General features: G+C 35.0%; 1 protein-coding gene across 12 annotated transcripts in view; it reads right to left on the bottom strand.

Moving 5' to 3' along the window:
- The window catches only part of DOP1A (DOP1 leucine zipper like protein A), a 126,618-nt gene that overhangs the window by 80,476 nt on the left and 24,989 nt on the right, over window positions 1-21,153 (bottom strand). For all 12 annotated transcript variants that reach the window (XM_022590297.3, XM_089921782.1, XM_089921787.1 and 9 more), the window contains 4 exons: window positions 19,216-19,397; window positions 12,681-12,851; window positions 10,267-10,456; window positions 5,619-5,717 (listed from right to left, as the gene is read on the bottom strand). In XM_022590297.3, coding sequence (XP_022446005.2) covers window positions 5,619-5,717; window positions 10,267-10,456; window positions 12,681-12,851; window positions 19,216-19,397 — 642 coding nt within the window. The remainder of the gene's footprint in view (window positions 1-5,618; window positions 5,718-10,266; window positions 10,457-12,680; window positions 12,852-19,215; window positions 19,398-21,153) is intronic.

Here is a 21,153-nt window from a genome sequence, read left to right as displayed (position 1 = left end):
AACAACCAATCATGATGTTACAAAAGCATGTATGGGTAAAAGATCTCTTCAAAGTGCAAGACAGACCAGTGGATTTTAATGAAACACACTATGAAAAGTTCATTGATATGGTTTTAGATTTCATATTACAACTAATTTTTAAAAAAACTATGGCTTGTTGAGTTTTGGCGTAGTATCAAAGAAAAATATACTATTTTAACAAAAAAGGCGATTAAAATACTCCTTCCTTTTCCAACTAGTCTCTGTGTGAGATCAAATTTTATCCATATACTTCAATCAAAAGAAAAAAATCACAACAGAGTGAATGCTGAAGTAGATACAAGCATTCTGCTTTCTACTATTAGACCAGACATTAAAGAGGTTTTCAAAAAATATAAAACAATGCTAATCTACTAATTTTTTTTAACGTGTTGGAAAATACTCTCATAAAAAATTATTTGTACTCATGTGATAACTTTGTTATTTTAAATGAATTAGTAAATATTTTAAAATTTGTCAGTTTTAATTTATAATATAAACATAGATAGATCTAACCTACATAAGCAAAAGAATTTTTAGGATCCTCAATATTTTTAAAGAATGTAATGGGGTCCTGAAACCAAAGAACTGCTGATCTACCTATTTAACCTCAGATACATGTAGGTCACAGATATTGTCACAAGATATGAGAAGTACTAATGTCTTCCAATCTTATTTTGAGAGAAAAACTTACTTTCCTAAGAAAGTAAGAAGTCACTTCTTGATTACTACTGACATCACTACGTATTGCTAATATGGAAAAAAATTCTACTATAATCTCAATTAAAGGTCTAACTTCTAGAGATTAGGGCCAACTTGCCATAAAATTAATAAAGAGAGTCTAATAAACTTGTAAAGTGCTAACACTCCTAACAGCAATCACTCTTTTTGGGATAAGGTAATGAAGGCTCTCTTAAATTACCATTACAATCAATACTTGTTATGAGTTTATTACATGCAAGACATGGAAAGGAGGAAAGTGGGGAACAAAGAATACTCTGTCATGATCCTTTGATCCTTTTTCTCAGGTAATCTAATAATATGTAATCTAATAGTAATGGGGGGAAAGAGTATTAGAATTGGTCTGGGTGGAGTATGTACTTTTAAAAAAACATACTCAACACAGCTATTGTTTTCATAATGCAAATTACAGAAGGAAGGCAGAGAAAATCTTTTTGGTTGGTAGGGATACAGAGGTGGTAGAGTAAGAAAGTACTGAAAGAAGCTCAGGCTGAAAAAAGTTTGAGAGGTACTGGTCTAGAGAGATTACATTGTTCGTCTCAATTTAAGCCTACCATGACTCAATTCTTCAGATCTTGCTGAATCATCTATCAGTATATTGAAGGACTAATAGCGTTGAAAGTTTGAAAGGGAAGAAAGCAATGAGAATGTTTAACAGTAAAGGTTAATAAGTTTTTTTAACAAACATTTTAGGCTTTTGAGCCACATATTTCTTTGCCATAATCTCCTTTGTTTTCTTTCTTTTTCTTTCTTTCTTTCACCCTCCCTCCTTCCCTCCCTCCCTCCTTTTTCTTTCTTTCTTTCACATCTTTATTGGAGTATAATTGCTTTACAATGGTGTTAGTTTCTGCTTTATAACAAAGTGAATCAGTTATACATATACATATGTTCCCATATCTCTTCCCTCTTGCGTTTCCCTCCCTCCCACTCTCCCTATCCCACCCCTCTGGTGGTCACAAAGCACCGAGCTGATCTCCCTGTGCTATGCGGCTGCTTCCCACTAGCTACCTATTTTACGTTTGGTAGTGTATATATGTCCATGCCACTCTCTCACTTTGTCACAGCTTACCCTTCCCTCTCCCCATATCCTCAAGTCCATACTCTAGTAGGTCTGTGTCTTTATTCCCGTCTTGCCCCTAGGTTCTTCTTGAGCTTTTTTTTTTTTTTCTTAGATTCCATATATATGTGTTAGCATACAGTATTTGTTTTTCTCTCTCTGACTTACTTCACTCCGTATGACAGACTCTACATACACTACAAATAACTCAATTTCGATTCTTTTTATGGCTGAGTAATATTCCATTGTATATATGTGCCACATCTTCTTTATCCATTCATCTGTTGGTGGACACTTAGGTTGCTTCCATGTCCTGGCTATTGTAAACAGAGCTGCAATGAACATTTTGGTACATGACTCTTTTTGAATTATGGTTTTCTCAGGGTATATGCCCAGTAGTGGGATTGCTGAGTCATATGGTACTTCTATTTTTAGTTTTTTAAGGAACCTCCATACTGTTTTCCATAGTGGCTGTATCAATTTACATTCCCACCAACAGTGCAAGAGGGTTCCCTTTTCTCCACACCCTCTCCGGCATTTATTGTTTGTAGATTTTTTGATGATGGCCATTCTGACTGGCATGAGATGATATCTCATTGTAGTTTTGATTTGGATTTCTCTAATGATTAATGACGTTGAGCATTCTTTCATGTGTTTCTTGGCAGTCTGTATATCTTCTTTGGAGAAATGTCTATTTAGGTCTTCTGTCCGTTTTTGGATTGGGTTGTTTGTTTTTTTGATATTGAGCTGCATGAGCTGCTTGTAAATTTTGGTGACTAATCCTTTGTCAACTGCTTCATTTGCAAACATTTTCTCCCATTCTGAGGGTTGTCTTCTGGTCTTGTTTAGGGTTTCCTTTGCTGTGCAAAAGCTTTTAAGTTTCATTAGGTCCCATTTGTTTATTTTGGTTTTTATTTCCATTTCTCTAGGAGGTGGGTCAAAAAGGATCTTGCTGTGATTTATGTCATAGAGTGTTCTGCCTATGTTTTCCTCTAAGGGTTTGATAGTGTCTGGCCTTACATTTAGGTCTTTAATCCATTTTGAGTTTATTTTTGTGTATGGTGTTAGGGAGTGTTCTAATTTCATTGTTTTACATGTAAGCTGTCCAGTTTTCCCAGCACCACTTACTGAAGAGGCTGTCTTTTCTCCATCGTATATTCTTGCCTCCTTTATCAAAGATAAGGTGACCATATGTGCATGGGTTAATCTCCGGGCTTTCTATCCTGTTCCATTGATCTATCTTTCTGTTTTTGTGCCAGTACCATACTGTCTTGATTACTGTAGCTTTGTAGTATAGTCTGAAGTCAGGGAGCCTGACTCCTCCAGCTCCGTTTTTTGTTCTCAAGATTGCTTTGGCTATTCGGGGTCTTTTGTGTTTCCATACAAACTGTGAAATTTTTTGTTCTAATTCTGTGAAAAATGCCAGTGGTAGTTTGATAGGGATTGCATTGAATCTGTAGATCGCTTTGGGTAGTAGAGTCATTTTCACAATGTTGATTCTTCCAATCCAAGAACATGGTATATCTCTCCATCTATTTGTAACATCTTTAATTTCTTTCATCAGTGTCTTATAAGTTTCTGCATACAGGTTTTTTGTCTCCTTAGGTAGGTTTATTCATAGATATTTTATTCTTTTTGTTGCAATGGTAAATGGGAGTGTTTTCTTAATTTCACTTTCAGATTTTTCATCATTAGTGTATAGGAGTGCCAGAGATTTCTGTGCATTAATTTTGCATCCTGCTACTTTACCAAATTCATTGATTAGCTCTAGTAGTTTTCTGGTAGCATCTTTAGGATTCTCTATGTACAGTATCATGTCATCTGCAAACAGCGACAGCTTTACTTCTTCTTTTCCGATTTGGATTCCTTTTATTTCCTTTTCTTCTCTGATTGCTGTGGCTAAAATTTCTAAAACTATGTTGAATAATAGTGGTGAGAGTGGGCAACCTTGTCTTGTTCCTGATCTTAGTGGAAATGCTTTCAGTTTTTCACCATTGAGGATGATGTTGGCTGTGGGTTTGTCATATATGGCCTTTATTATGTTGAGGAAAGTTCCCTCTATGCCTACTTTCTGGAGGGTTTTTATCATAAATGGATGTTGAATTTTGTCAAAAGCTTTCTCTTCATCGATTGAGGTGATCATATGGTTTTTCTCCTTCAATTTGTTAATACGGTGTATCACACTGATTGATTTGCATATACTGAAGAAACCTTGCATTTCTGGGATAAACCCCACTTGATCATGGTGTATGATCCTTTTAATGTGCTGTTGGATTCTGTTTGCTAGTATTTTGTTGAGGATTTTGCATCTATGTCCATCGAGGATTTTGCATCTATGTCCATCAGTGATATTGGCCTGTAGTTTTCTTTCTTTGTGACATCTCTGTCTGGTTTTGGTATCAGGGTGATGGTGGCCTCGTGGAATGAGTTTGGAAGTGTTCCTCCCTCTGTTGTATTTTGGAAGAGTTTGAGAAGGATAGGTGTTAGCTCTTCTCTAAATGTCTGACAGAATTCGCCTGTGAAGCCATCGTAAAAAATCATTCTTATCTTGCGGGCTGCTTGCCCACCTCTCTACTGGTAAGTTCAGACTACACCGATATGCCCCAGCAGCCGTTTTTGTGAAAAGCCAGAGGCAGAATAAAGTCCCTTGGCTTAAGGATGGCAAGTCTTAAAATAGAAACTGGGGGTGGTTTATGTCCCACCCCTATAAATATACTGTTCCTATTACTAGGGAACAGTATAGGCAATGAAGTGTAAGATTCTTCAATTATTAGTAACTCAATTTCAACCTGAATAAAGCAATAAAAGAAAAATTTGAGCATGGCAAGTTATAATGAAAATTCACTAGTTATCTACTAACCACAGCTCTTACGAAATCCCAAATAATAGTCTTTTCTGCTAATGACGTTTTAGAAACAAACTTACTTTTCCGAGGTAAAAGTTTTCCATTTCTTATTACATTTGTTAGGTATGTAGTTCCACCATTCTGAATACTTACACATTGGTGCTCTAAATTGCTCATCATAATTTAGAACCCAAAAGAATTTAGATCACTTCCTTAAAAAATGAGGATAGTAATTAAATTAAGTTCCAGCTTCATTTACGATTTAAGTGAGCTATTCTCATCTGTCACGAAAGTACAGTTGACCCATGAACAAAGGGGGTTAAGAGTGTCGACAGTTAATGGAATATCCAAGCATAATTTCAGTCGGCCCTCCATATCCACGGTTCCATATCCTAGGATTCAAAAAACCATGGATTCTGTAGTACTGTAGCATTTACTACTGAAAAAAAATCTGCATATAAGTGGACCTGTGCAGTTCAAACCCTTGTTCAAATTTCAACTGTACTAGAGAATGTCAGAGTAACTAAATATTTGGCTTTCAAATTACAGCCAACTCTGCTAAGGGTCTGACATACATCCCCCAAATCACCAAACCAAGAAAAGATGACATTAGGACAGAGATAACAGCTAGGTAGAAGGCCTGGGTCTCAGAGTCTTGGCTTACTCACAGCTAGCAATGAATAACAATACCTCTTGCTTTTTAAAGGTTAAAACTTTTTTTTTAAAGGTATGAAATAATCTATTTCATTCTTCATATTCTTATCCAAATCAATAAATCTTATTTTCCCCAAAATTTCACAAATTCCACTCCTTAAAAAGGGAACTTGTTTTCTATGTACTTACTGGTTTATAAAACAAGAGAATACAACTTAAATCCAATTTTAAAAATAACTACACATCAGGAATCTCTGAATGTCGAAAGAATGCCTTATGTTGATACTGGCATTACTGTTTTACCTGACTCATGTGGAATGGAAAACAGAAGAGTATGAGGTCCAGTGTGCTTCTCTGTACCAGTACACTTGAATCCTGCACCGAAGTGCTTACTGCTTCTACCTAAAATAAGAGAGTCTTTAGTATCTATTGTGTATTACCCTGGGAAATAGTTACCATGAAAATGTAACAATGCTTCATTTTCTTCAAAAAATAGAAGTATGCTTCCAAGTTTCTTTTATCACTAATTACACATTTGTACATTGTTTTGAATAGGTAAATATAATAGTTTAAAATTAAGGAGCCCAAAAGAGTACACAGCCAAAAGGTTCTCCCCCATCTGTTTCCAACCACCCAGTTTTGTTTGTGTAAACAATCAAGACTACCAGTGAATACTTTCTGCAAATATAAGTAAATAAAAACATGCATGCATAATCCCAAACTCTGCCTTTTTCATTTAACAACATACTCTGCAGAGCTTTCCTTAACACTACATAAAGAACTTCATTTTTTATATCCAAAGAAATACTTCCTTTTATAGATGAATCCTAATTTATTTAACTAGGCTCCTAATGATGGACATTTATACTGCTTACAACCATTTACTATTGTAAGTAATGTTGCAATATACTTAAATAATATACAAGCACACCTACAGGATAAATCTTTCAAAGCAGAATTGCCAGGTATTGTGATATACGCAGTTGCAATTTAAATAGTGTAATGCTTTGTCTTAAGGTTATGTATATTTATATTCTCACCAGTTCTGTGTGACAATTTGTTTTTCCGTGTTAACCCACACGTTTCTTGTTTTTGTCAATCTGATACATGAAAATGGGTATCTTCATACAGTTTAAATTTTTATTTCTCTTCTTACAAATAACACTGAGAATTTTTTCGTACCTTTGAATTATTTTTATTTCCTTAGGTTAAGTTTCTGTTCAAATCAATTTTTCTACTTGACTTTAATATTTACTTATTTATTTACGTAGCTCTTTGAATAATAAGGAGGTTAGTCCTTTGACTGTGATGTATTATAAACAGTTATCCAATTATGGCAATTGATTTTTAAAGAAATTTTAAAAAATGACTTCTTTAAAACTTCCATTAAGTCATTAAAAGGAAATGTAACAATACATTTGGAAAATAGTTTGGTAGTTTCTTATAACCTTAAAACATATATTAGGAGAAAATATAAAAGTAAATCTGTTTGAGCTTAGATTAGACACAATTTCTTAGATAATATCTAACACCAAAAGCACAAATGACAAAAAAGAAAACAGATAAATTGGATTTGATCAAAATTAAAATTTTTGTGCTTCAAAGGACACTATTAAGAAAGTGAGAAGACAACTGAATGGGAGAAAATATTTTAAAATCATATATATGATAAGAATTTAATATCCATAATGTATAGAGAACTCCTACAACATAACAACAAAAAGAGAAATAAACCAATTTAAATAATGGGCAAAGAATTTGAACAGACATTTCTCCAAAGATTTAAAGATGGCCAATAACCACAAATATGTTCAACACCATTAATCATTAGGGAAATGCAAATCAAAACCACAATGAGATAACACTTCAAACCCATTAGGATGGCTATAATAAAAAAGACAGACAGTAACAAGTATTGAAATGGATGTAGAGAAAAGGGAATCCTCGTATATTGCTAATTGGAATGTAAATCGGTACAGTAACTTTGGAAAACAGTTTGCCAGTTCCTCAAAAAGTTAAACACAGTTACCATATGACCCAGTAATCCCACTGTTAGGTGTATACCTAGAAGATACAAGAACTTATGTCTACACAAAAACTTATGCATGAATGTTCATAAAGAATTATTCCTTAATAGCCAAAAAGGAGAAGTAACACAAACTGTAATCAACTGAATGATGGATAAATAAAATGTGCTATATCCATACAGTAGAATATTAATCAGCTATTAAAAGGAATGAAGTACATGCTTCAATATGAACAAATCTTGAAAATATTATGGTAAGTGAAAGAAGCTATTCATAAAAGACTACATATCATATATTTCATCTATATGAAATGTCCAGAATAGGCAAATCTATAGAAACAGAAAATAGACAGTGGTTGCTAGGGACAGGAGTGAGGGAAAATGTGATCTGATTAATGGGTACAGATGGGGTTTCTTTCTGGGGTGATGAAAATGTTCTCAAATTAGTGGTGATAGTTGTACAACTTTGTGAATATACTAAAAACCACTGAACTGTTCAATTCAAAAGGATAAATTTCATGGTATGTGAATTATATCTCAATAAAGCTGTTATAAAAAAAGTTAAACATATATTTACCTTATAAAGCAGGAATCCCATTCCTATGTATTTTCCCAAGAAATAAGAATATATGTCTGGATAAAGAAGATGTGGTACATATATACAATGGAATATTACTCAGCCATTAAAGAGAATGAAATAATGCCATTTGCAGCAACATGGACGGACCTAGAGATTATCATACTAAGTGAAGTAAGTCAGACAGAGAAAGACAAGTATCATATGATATTGCTTATATAAGGAATCTTAAAAAAATGATACAAATGAACTTATTTACAAAACAGAAATAGACTCACAGACTTAAAAAACAAACTTATGGTTACCAAAGGGGGAAGGTGGGGGGAAGAGATAAATTAGGAGGTTGGGATTAACATATACACACTACTGTATTTAAAACAGATAACCAACAAAGACCTACTGCATAGCACAGGGAACTCTACTCAAGATTCTGTAATAATCTAAATGCGAGGGATTCCCTGGTGGCGCAGTGGTTGAGAGTCCACCTGCTGATGTAGGGGACACGGGTTCGTGCCCCAGTCCAGGAAGATCCCACAGGCCATGGAGCGGCTGGGCCCCTGAGCCATGGCCGCTGAGCCTGCGCGTCCGGAGCCTGTGCTCCACAACGGGAGAGGCCACAACAGTGAGAGGCCGGCGTACCGCAAAAAAAAAAAAAAAAAAAAATCTAAATGGGAAAAGAATTTGAAAAAGAATAGATATACGTATATGTATAACTGAATCATGTTGCTGTGCACTTGAGACTAACATTATAAATCAACTATATTCCAATATAAAATAAAAATTAAAAAAAAAAGAGGGACTTCCCTGGTGGTCCAGTGGTTAAGAATCTGCCTTCCAATGCAGGGGATGAGGGTTCGATCCCTGGTCAGGGAACTAAGATCCCACATGCTGCGGGGTAACTAAGCCTGCAGCCTCTAGAGCCTGTGCGCCACACCTAGAGAGCCTGCATGCCTCAACTACTGAGCCCACGTGCTCTGGAGCCCGTGCACCACAACTAGAGAGACCACACCCTGCAACTATTGAGCCCATGCACTCTAGAGCCTGAGTGCCACAGCTGGAGAGAAGCCCGTGCACCGCAACAAAAGATTTCGTTTGCCACAACCAAGACCCAACGCAGCCAAATAAATAAATAAATATGAAAAAAAGAGAAATAGTTGTAAATGGAAAAAAAAGAACATATGTCTATATAAATAACTGTATGCAAATGTTTATATTAGTTTTATTCATAACTGCCCCAAACTGGAAAGAACTCAAATGTTCATTAATCAGTGAATGAATAAACAAACTATGGTATATTCATACAATACTACATAGCAATATAAAAGAACTATTGATACATGCAAAAACATGGATGATTCTCAAACACATTGTACAAAGTGAAAGAAACCAAACAGCTAACACTGCATGATTCTATTATGTAACATTCTGCAAAAAGCACAATCTACAGGAATAGAAAATAGATCAGTGTTTACAAGGACTTGGGAGTGTAGGGGAATGAGAGTGACTACGAAGGGACAGAAAAGAACTTTTTGGGGTGATGTAAATGTTCTCTATCTTGATTTTATAGTATGTATATGTGTATATAGTACGTATAGTATGTATAGTATGAATTTGACAAATGACTGTATGTATTTGTCAAATTCATACAATTGTACACGAGTTAATTTCAGTGTATGTTAATTACACTTTAATACATATAACCAAAAATCTGCATAAAAATCTGTCATTTCATAATCATGTGGGGAAAAAGTAAAGGATGATTAATCACAACCTTTTTGTTTAAACATTTCAAAATGACCCTTAAGGGATTCTTTGGTTTTCACTCCTTGCTCATTTTAAGAGTACAGCACTCTACAGAGATAAAAGGTTTCCTTCTGTTCTGAATCTTGAAATTAAAAAGTATAAGCAAACAATCAATGTGATTTTTTCAACTATCTCGCACTCTCCGCTTTAGTAAGGCAGAATCTGGCTATCCCTCTGTCTAAAATCTGTCTTTCCTATAAAGAAATCTATGATCCAACAGAAGGTGCACTTCGGGATAATATAATGAATGTGGCTATGTTAACAATGGTCTAATCAGTTAGCAAGATGGTAATAAAGACCATTTATTTGCTTGAATAACAGATAATAAAGATAACATATAAATAACAATTCCTTTTCCATGAAAAAAACTTTGTAGGTTTTCAAAAAAATAATTAGCGACCATTTTGGTCTTTAAGTTTCCTTGATGAAAAATGTAAGCTCCATGAAAACAGGAACTTCATTCGTGGCACAATTCTCAATATCTGGAATTTTGTGTCTGGCTATAAAGAAGTATGAGCTAAATGAGCAACCACATGTATACCTACCATTAGCTCAATATCACTGCCAATTATATAAAGCTGATCTTCCATGGAAAGCTTCCTGTTCAAATGGGCGAGAACATACGTGATTCCAGGTAAACGCACAGCAGGACTGGTTAGAAGGCTACCCCAGAGGGCACTGTAGAATGCCGACTGGTCCACTGCAGTAGCAACCTTTTCCAATAATGTGTTTGTTCTGAGGTACAAAATAAAGTGGTTGAAAAAGGGAAATATTTAGTTTCAAGATGTTAAACACAAATCATTATCCTCTCCCAGAACGTATGAAAGCATCCCTGCCGTAGTCGTATGTTCCATAGATGGGAAGAAGCATACACGTCAGTCAGAGAACTGAGGTGTAAGTCCTGGCTCTCCCAATTACTAGCTGTGTAATCTGGGGAAATCACTTAAGTCTTTCTCCAGTTTCCTCAACCGTAAAATGAAGATAACAACAAAAACACCACCACAAGTCCCATCTGCCTCAGTGGGTTGTTAAACCCACATACATTATAGCTAATAATAATCCTATAGCAGAACATATCTTCTGTTGATTTTCTACAAAATTTTAAAGGCTATTTCTAAATATTTCCTTCTCTTTGAAATCACATGATGTAATTCACTATTTCAATGAATTATCCTATGACAAAATCAGAGATGCATTATTGCTCTATTAAGAACTGCATTTAAAGAATAATTACCTTTCATTTGTTTTAAACATAAGATAAACAATGCAATACACAAAAATTATTACATTGCTGTATAGCAGATTCAGAATCAAGAGAATCTGATAATGAGTTCTACTGTTAACTTACTATGTGATTTAATACTAACACTAATCCCTTCTAGCCTCAATTTAACTACGCAATAAAAGAACATGTTTTCATATCATTTTATAGAACTTGTGTGAAATAACTGGCAAAACATATTGCTATGGTCTGAATGTTTATGTCCCCTGAAAATTTATACATTAAAACCCTGATCCCCCAAAGTGATGGTATTAGAATGTGGAACCTTTGGGAGGTGCTTAAGTCATGAGGGTAGAGCTCTCATGAATGAGATTAGTGTTCTTATGAAAGAAATACCAACTGAGCTCCAAAGTCCCTTCCAGTAGATGAGGATACAGGGAAAAGGCTCCAGAGCATGGTCATGTCGGCACCTTGATTTTGGACTCCCAGCCTCAAGAACTGTGAGAAATAAATTTCTGAATTTTTGCATTTCTGAATATTTCTAAATTTCTGAAAATAAATTTCTACCCAGTCTGTGGTATTTTGTTACAACAGCCCAAAAGACTAAGGCACATAACAAGATTAAATCATAGAGATACCACAGTCATAAAGATCATTATTCAATTTCTACGTTAAATTTTTAATTACAACTAGCAGATTTATAAAATGGTATTCATTGTATGGTTCCCTTAGGAGAATTAATAAAACAATTTAAAACAAGACTGATTTATAAACTTAATAAAATAATCTCATATTGTGTTTCTAAAATTGTAAGCAAGTAAGTAAAAAAGTTAATAAAAGTAAATGATAAGTTTTGAGGACTAAAGTATTTTTTCTCAAAGTAGCTTATAAGAGTAATCCAATATTTTCAGGATTAGATTCTTACAGCATTATGGGAGCAGATGAAATACAATAAAAGAGTAGCTGGTCAATGCACTGGAATAAATTATTTAAATTTAAATCATTACGGGTACTCGTAAAGAAAGTTTGGCATTTTATTAATTCATAATTTCCTTTTTGGTAAGAATATCAGTAACAGAGATATTAAAGATACTTAACGTTACCCTGCATTGTCTACCACTATTAACTTCCAAAGAAATAACAGGCTCCAAAACAGATCAAATCACTTTCTTTGAAGAGTTAAAATATCAAGAGTATCATGTCAATAGGTTGGTGCTAGGCTATTTTCCACCATTAACAATTTAAAAATTGATGGTACATGGCCCAATTTCCCATTCATTTTATTAATTTAAATGTCCTATCTATTGTACTATTATTTTAAATTATGGGTCACAAAGTTTTGAGTGATTTTTATGTGCTAGGCACTAGACTAAGTGATATTGAAATATTATAGTAACACAATGAAACAGGTTATGCTTTTTTATATATGAGAAAACTCAATAAGTTCAGAAATGTGGAAAAAGCTTTCCTAAGCTCACACAGTGTCTGTCAAACTAGGATTTGAACCCAGTCCATCTACCTTCCAAGTCTGTGCTCTTATTACTCAGCTAAATTTTCAGTGTGATACACAAACTAGACACACTACAATAATTTTTTTGCTATAAAAATCTTCAGGTGATATACTGAAGTGTCAAGAATAATTAGTTTTTGTGATGCTAATATTACTGATTTCAGGATGCTTGCTGACAAATCCATGACTTTGATTACTTAGCTGCAGCAATAACAGTACTATCTTACCTCTCATAGTACTCTGATCCTTCTTCTAAGCCAGGAAGAATACCAGTTAGCAATCCTTGTAGACCAGGTTTCAGTGTTTTACCCAAAGGCAGATAATATATCTCATACAAACTTAGCAATGTTGGTTTCACCGACATGGCAGCATTTGCAAGAAGAGGAAATAGTCCAGAACTGTTTTATAAAGATAAAAGTGGGGGATAAAATAACTATAAAATATTAATTCATATGTACCAACATGTGTGTATAAATCTTTTAAAAATGAAATAATGTTATACTGCTCAGCTTAAAATGGTATCCTGTATAGTGATGCCTTCTATATCCATTAAACCAACCTAGGTCTCTCACCTGAGCTTCATACTCATAAACCCAGTGGCCACCTAGCTGTTTCACAAGGCCTTCAAGTTTCACAATTCATAAACAGTTCCCTCTCTCCCCCTGCCCCAAATCCTGATCCTTCCCCTGTAATTTCCATTTCAAAATATGGCATCAGCATCCATCTGGATGACCAAAGGCTATACATCTTAGAGTGACCCTTGACCCTTTAAAAAAAAATCTGCTTTAAATCGGAATCAATTACCAAGTTTTCTCTCCAAGCCATTCTCCTAGATATTTTTTGAATATAATAAATTCTCTCCATCTCCATCAGAGAGCTCCTTAGAAGAGACCACCAAGATATCTCAATCATCATCTCTCAATCATCATGTCTTACCAAGTACTGCTTCAGGATAGCCCTGAAGCAGCTGTTCTCAATAAAACCTTTCACTGGTTTCCTGCTGCCTTTAAGATATAGTCTAAATGCTTAATGTGGCTTTTAACATCTTGCTACTACATACCTCTATAGAGACCATGTATGCTCACCAATATCACTCCTGCACCCTCTGCTCCAGCTACACTGAAGAATTCCTCTCAAGTTCATTTTAGAACTTTCCACACCCTCGTTAGCGAGCAGGCCTTCGCACATGCTGCTCTGAAAGATACAATTCCTGCTCCCTTACTCACAACCTCCTTGTTGTCTGGATGATTCCTAGGACTCAGGAACTCAGCCTAAGCTGTTTCCTTGAGGAGACTGTCTCCTAATTAGACTAGGTTAGGCTCCCTATTTGATGTTCCCATAGAACCTAACACTTATTCTAACAAGTAATTCTGTTCTTACTAACAGTAAGTAATTCGATTGCTGTGATAATAATGAGTAATGCTAGGGACTTCCCTGGCGGTCCAGTGGTTAAGACTCTGCGCTTCCACTGCAGGGGGCAAGGGTCCGATCCCTGGTCGGGGAACTAAGATCTCGCATGCCACACAGTGCAGCCAAAAAAAAAAGTAACGCTATTCCTTGCAGCAGCAGAAGGAAACATCAACAAAGTAAAAAGACAACCTACAGAATGGGAAAAAAATTTGCAAACCACGTATCTGATAAAGGGTTAATATCTAAAACACATAAAGAACTTGTACAACTCAATAGCAAACAAACAAATAACCTAACTACAAAATGGGCAAAGGACCTGAATAGACTTTTCTCCAAAGAAGATACATGAATGGTCAACAGGTACATGAAAAGATGCTCAACGTCACTAGTCAACAGGGAAATGCATATTAAAACCACAGTGAGATAACATCTCATGCCTGGCAGAAGGGCCATCATCAAAAAGACAAGATATAACAAATGCTGGTGTGGATGTGGAGACAAGGGAAACCCTGTGCACTGCTGGAAATTGGTACAGTCACTATAGAAAACAGTATGGAGATTCCTCAAAAAATTAAAAATTCCACTTCTGGGAATATATTCAAAGGTAAAAAAACCCACTAACTCAAAAAGAATCCCCGTGTTCATAGCAGCATTATTTACAATAGCCAAGACATGGAAACAACCTAGGTGTCCACTGATGGATGAATAAAGAAGTTGTGTGTATGTGTATACACACACACACAGACACACACACACACACACAATGGAATATTATTCAGCCATAAAAATGAGGAAATCCTACCATTTGCAACCACATGGATGGATCTTTAAGGTATTATACTGAGATAAGTCAGACAGAAAAAGACATACCGTATGATCTCACTTATAGGTAGAATCTTAAAACAAACCAAACCAAAACAAAAAAACACCCAAACTCATAGAAAAAGAGATCAAATTTGTGGTTACAAGAGCCAGTGGTAGAGGGAGGGGGAATTAGAAGAAGGTGGTCAAAAGGTACCAACTTTCAGTTATAAGACAATTGAGTACTAAGAATGTAATGTAAAACATGATGACTACAGTTAACACTGCTATATGATATACAGGAAAGTTGTAACAGAGTAAATCCCAAGAATGCTCATCATAAGGAGAAATTTTTTTTCCTTTATTCTTTTCTTCTTTCTTTTCTTTTTATTGTATCTATATGAAAAGATGATGTTAGCTGAACCTATTGTGGTAATCATTTCACAGTATATGTAAATCAAACCATCATGCTGTACACCTTAAACTTACACAGTGAGGAATGTCAATTATTTACCAATAAAACTGGGGGAAAAAAAGAGTAATTCTAATAGATAATTCTGTAATATCAGAAAGCAAGAGACCATGACTCTCTTTTTATTTCTGTATCCTAAATCCTTAACACCAAGTCCTGCACTTGCAAAGTGCTTAACAAATGAATTAAGAATCTGTCTTGCTCCTACTTTATACAGAAAACAGAGGTCATCTAGTGGGAATTCCCTCAACTCGCCATTTTCCTGCCTTCAATTTTAGGTAGTACAGTGTGACTTAAACCTACAGTAGTAAACTCTTCAAAGCTACCTTGCCCCAGGGCCCAATGTCTCCTTTTGCCAGGGCCCTGCTTTATCTACCATCCTTTTTCTTTCCCGTAATTTCTTTCTTCCTCCACTGACAATTGTGCTTAAATCTTTCCTATGACTCTAAAAAGAGAACAAATTACAACAACAAAATCCCCAAACCTTTATCTTAACTACCTCCTGGCTTGAAGCTGCCTTCCTACTTCAACTTTTGGGGGAAAAAAAAAAAAGCACTTCTCCCAATTTATCACCTCCCGTCTGATCTTCAATCACGACACTTCTACCTGCTCTACTGAAGGTGTTCTCCATACTGTCACCAACGTCTACTAATCACCAGATTTCATGGTCTATTTTCAGTCCCTACTGTTTCATGTGCCAGTAATATTTGATACTATTCATCACAACTTTCTCTTGAAATTCTTTCCTCTTTTGGCTTCAGGTGAGCTCTGTCTCCTGGTACATTTTCTATCTCTGGTTCTTCGTGTTCCTTTTCAATGACTACTTTCCTCCACCTGCTCTTTAAATAATGTGACTCCTAAGTATTCACAGAATGGTCTCATTCCTTTACCCTCCTTATTATTCACAGCGTACTGGGTGATCTCAATCACTCTCTTGGCTTCAACTGCCACCTGAGTACTAACTGCTCTAAAATCTCTCTAGCCTGAAGTCTGGGTTTGTATTATCAAAAGTTTACTTTACATATCCATTTAATATTTTACGCTGCTCAAACTACATGTCTACCCTTCTTAGTAACACCTCTGTGTACTGTATCATATTAAAAAAAATAAGTTTGAAGACACAATATGATATTTTATCATATAATAGGTTATAGAACTTTAGAAGTATTTGTATTTATGTTAAAGCATAAACCTTGAGATTAACTTACTTAATAAAAAATAAAAAGTCCAACATTAATATAAACTTCAGTTTTTAAACTAGCTATACTTCTAAAAAATACACAGTAACAATTTTACTCCATAAGGTATGTGTATATAAGAATGTCTGCCATACTTAGACATGGTATTCTAGAATTAATTTATTATTCTTATATAGCATATTGCTAATAAAATTAGATATACTGCAACTTCGTAAAATAGCTGTTTATTAAAGTAAACTTTCTGTTATTTAAGAGTTTAAAAGTAGCAGGCATGAGTTATATAAGAAAAGTCTTGCCTTAAGAAAGGAATCTATCAGTTATTACATGTAACTGAGCAATTTTCAGCTTTTTATTAAAAAGTGCTGGCCTTGGAATATAGTGTTTATTATTAGTATTAATACCTATTACTGGCTTTAGGTTCTGTTTTTAAAACATCCATGCAGAATTTAAAGAAAGAGAAAACACATACACAGTAAAGTAGATCAATGAAGTTAAAAGTTTGTTTTTAAAAAGACTAACAAAATTGATAAACTCATGACAAGACTAACCAGAGTAAAAAAGGATGTCTGCATCACCAATGTCATGAATGATAGAGGAAAATTGGATATGCACATGCAAAAGAACGAAATTAGACCCCTATCTTACACCACTTACAAAAGTTAACTCCAAATGGATTAAAGACTTAAATATAAGGCCTGAAACCATAAAATATAGAGGAAAACATAGAGAAAAGCTCCCTGACACTGGCCTTGGCAATGATTTTTTTGGATAAGAAACCTAAAGCAAAGGCAACAAAAGCAAAAATAAACAAGTGTGACTACATCAAACTAAAATGGAAGAGAGGATAAGATATGGGGAAGCCAGAACGAAAAGTTCTAACATATGTTTAATCATAGTTCCAAAAAAGGAAGAGAGAATACATGGAGTAAAGTCAATTTAAAGAGACTCCAGAATTGATGAAAGGTACTGATTTACAGATTTTAAAATCCCAATGAATCCCAACCAGGATAAAGAAAAAGATATCTACCTCTAAATACATCACAGTAAAACTGCAGAGTACTAATGACAAAGATGTAGAAGTAAATACGCAGACTTCTATGAGCTGATACTTGATCAGAGACCTGGATTAAAGCATTACAGGGTGAGGAAAACAAAGAAAATGAGGAAGAATAAGCAGAGACCTATGTTGTCAGAATGGAGTAAACTGGGTAGAAAGTGATAGGAGTTAAGAGGTCACTGACACAGACTGGGCCAAAGTATATAAAGCCTTAAAAGCCATAGTAAGGGCTTTGAATTCTATTTTTAAGCGACAGGAGGAAGTCAATGGAGGTTTTTACAGAGGAATGACATTACCTATTCAATGTACTAAAAAGTTTACTCTGATACTATGTGGAGAAAAGGGTGTAAGAGAATAAGAACAGATGTTATATGAATATTGGGAGGCCAGGAACAAAGACCAGGCTAGAGATAATGCTTACTTAGTGTGGATGCTGCCAGCAAGGGTAGAGAGAGGTAGATGTATTTGGAGCATGGAACAATAGCTAACATTTATTGAGTACTTATTACATGCTGTACATTGTTCTAAGCACTTTACATATATTAACTCTCTTAATTCTGTTAACAATACTATGAAATTGATCATCTTATTCCCATTTTTGCAGACGAGAATACATACAGAGAGAGGTGAAGAAAATGGCTCAAGATCACAGAGCCAGTTAGCTGTAAATATGAATTGTCTGACTCCACTGCCTCTGCTCTTAACCACCATGAGATAGAACTCTTAGCGACAGAATGTTCAGGAGAGGAAGGAGAATATGGGCAAAGAAAACAAGATGTCAAGTGTAAGTCTGAGATTTCAGGTGTAAATGGATGGATGGTGGTGCCATTTACTGAGCTTTAGTGCACTGCAGATGGCCAGGTTTATGGGAGAAGGTGAGGTTAGTTTGGAGCAGGTTGAGCTTCAGTTGCCTTTAAAGATCCACACTGAGGTGGTGAGTAAGCCAGGAGTTTAAAGCAGAAGTCAGCACTAGTGATACCAAGTTGGGAGTCTGCACATAAAAGATAAATCATGGCTTGGATAAGCATGCCCAAGGAGAGAATATAAAGTGAAAACATTAGGTACAGGACTAAGCAAGCCTTAAGGAACTCCATATGTAGAGTTTAGGGAAAGGAGAAAAGGTTGGTAAAGGAGATTGAGAAAGTAACAAAACTGGGGAATGCAGTATAACAGAAGGCAAGAGAAAAAGACTATTTTAAGAAGAGAATGGTCAACTATGTTGAAAGGTGCTAAGAGATCAAGGTATCTATTTTTTCTCAGGGTAGTTCTCTAGCTTAAAAACATAGAATGTACTGTAGTCTCAACAATTTTGAAAAAAAATAAACTTTTCAAAAATGACATCTGAGAAGGAAAAAATTCTTGTATTAAGAAATATTAGGGACTTCCCTGGTAGTCCAGTGGGTAAGATTCCACGTTCCCAATGCAGGGGGCCTGGGTTCGATCCCTGGTCAGGGAACTAGATCCCACATGCATGCTGCAACTAAGAGTCTGCATGCCACTACTAAGAAGTCCGCATGCCACAACTAAGAGTACGCATGCTGCAACTAAAAGATCCTGAATGCCGCAATGAAGATCCCGCATGCTGCTACTAAGGCCTGGCACAGCCAAAATAAATAAATAAATAAATAAATCTTAAAAAAGAAAGAAAGAAAGAAAGAAAGACTGTAAAATTTTCTGAAGTATTTATTTATCAAAATATTTAAGACTGACATCTGAAAACTTTCATCAAGGACTTTTCAATTTTTACCTTGTACTGCAAAAAGCATAAAATAGCTAAAAATACTTTTTACTTACATGCAAATAGACAGTAAAATTATTCTCACCTATATAAAAAAAGATCTTTGGCAAGTCGCTTAGGTCCAATGATTTTGAAGATAATTTCATATGTTTCAAGTGCCTTCCGATGAACTCCACCTGGTAATGCTGGATGTAGACATTGAGCTAGGCGCTTGCCTATGGTCAGCTTTTTGGGTACCACTTGGTACTTTGCATTATTTTGTAAAACCTTGAAGAAAACATTTTAATTCAGTTGAGAAAAATATTACATTTCATTTTATTTCCATTTTCTAGCATAGTATCACCAAAAACCCTTATAGGACTTCTTTACACTCTGAAAAAATTATAGAGGATGTCAAAAAACTTTTGTTTTTGTCAGTTACATCTGTCAATACTGGATTTAAAATTAAAACTGAGGGTTTAAAAATATTTATTAATTTGTTAAAAAAATAAACTCATTACATGTTAACAGAAATAACATTTTTATGAAAAATAACAATACTTTCCAAAACAAATTTGTTCAGAAGAAAGGCACCGTTTTAGATGTCTGCAAATCTTTAATGTCAGTCAGCCTTCAACCTATTTTTGATACACTGTTTGAAATACATGAAGAAAATCGACCCTCAACATAGATACTTTGTTCGAAGAGGAACAACCACTGCTGTACTATATCATATTATAGCAAGTAATTCTAGTGCTAACAAGAACATACCTGAGATTATAATTGCCCATTTGCTTTTACTAATCTCTCAATTGGGCCAAATACATGTTGCTGTATTTATTCAGCCACTACATTTCTTTAGAGATGATGGTCAAGGCAGAATTTATAGAAGATGCTATCTCACAAATCACTCAAAGGAGATTAATTATTAAAAGACTTACAAATGCAGTTCTTCAGAGTATTATGGCAAAATGCTGATAGAATACTAGAAAATGAACACTCAGAATGAATACAGTATACTAGACTGGAACTGGAATTTAGATGAAACACAAAAGAAGTCCTTTATTTTAAAAAATAAAGAACTGAGGTTAAAATATATAAAATGAATGATCTGCCAAAGGCAGTACAGAAGAGAAGCACTAGATTTTCCATTTCATAAAAAAAGTGGAGGGTCTGAGGTCCACTTAGATATAACATTTTCAATGTTCTTCCCACTACAAGCCTTCAATCCAGTTTTAAATTGGATGTAACGAATGTAAATAAAATTAGACCTATGAATGCAAAGCAAATCAAGGGCACAACACTAATAAGACTCCAACTACAAAATATTTTTATTTTTTGAAACTAGCTGCCTTCCATTTCTAGATTATTACTTTGAATTTTGGATGCAGGAGCAAAGAATCAATATTTACATATATTTTAAAGAAAAGTATAATTATTACCAGAAGTACTTCTGTAGAAGGAAACTTAATGATGTGTAACACAAAATGCCTCAATAAAGAAATTCTACTGATACCAAAAATTTTTTTTTAAAAAGTAAAATATAGCATTATTTTCTAAAAGCACTTGAGTTAGAAAACTTGTATAAATGAGGTATAATAATTTAGTATATTAATAAATAAAATTTTATACTAAAACATATTTAGACTATCTTCAACAAATTCATATCTATATAACCCTTGCCTTGTTTCACCATGATTTTAGGTAAGTTTCACCAATGCCTTGTATATCCTATGTTATATTATCTGGATACAGTGAAATCTGTTTTCATGAATACTGATTAAGTATAAAAAACTAGGGGCGTCCCTGGTGGCGCAGTGGTTGAGAGTCCGCCTGCCAATACTGGGGGCACGGGTTCATGCCCTGGTCCGGGAAGATCCCACATGCCGCGGAGCGGCTGGGCCCGTGAGCCATGGCCGCTGAGCTTGCGCGTCCAGAGCCTGTGCTCCGCTACGGGAGAGGCCATAACAGTGAGAGGCCCGTGTACCGCAAAAAAAAAAAAAAAAGTATAAAAAACTAATTATGTACTTAATTAGGCAAATTA

The sequence above is a fragment of the Delphinapterus leucas genome, chromosome 12, assembly GCF_059928025.1.
Source record: "Delphinapterus leucas isolate spDelLeu-1000000601 "Yukka" chromosome 12, BTC_Dleu_Yukka2, whole genome shotgun sequence".
Taxonomy (NCBI): Eukaryota; Metazoa; Chordata; class Mammalia; order Artiodactyla; family Monodontidae; genus Delphinapterus; species Delphinapterus leucas.
This window is presented reverse-complemented; position numbering and strand designations above follow the sequence as displayed.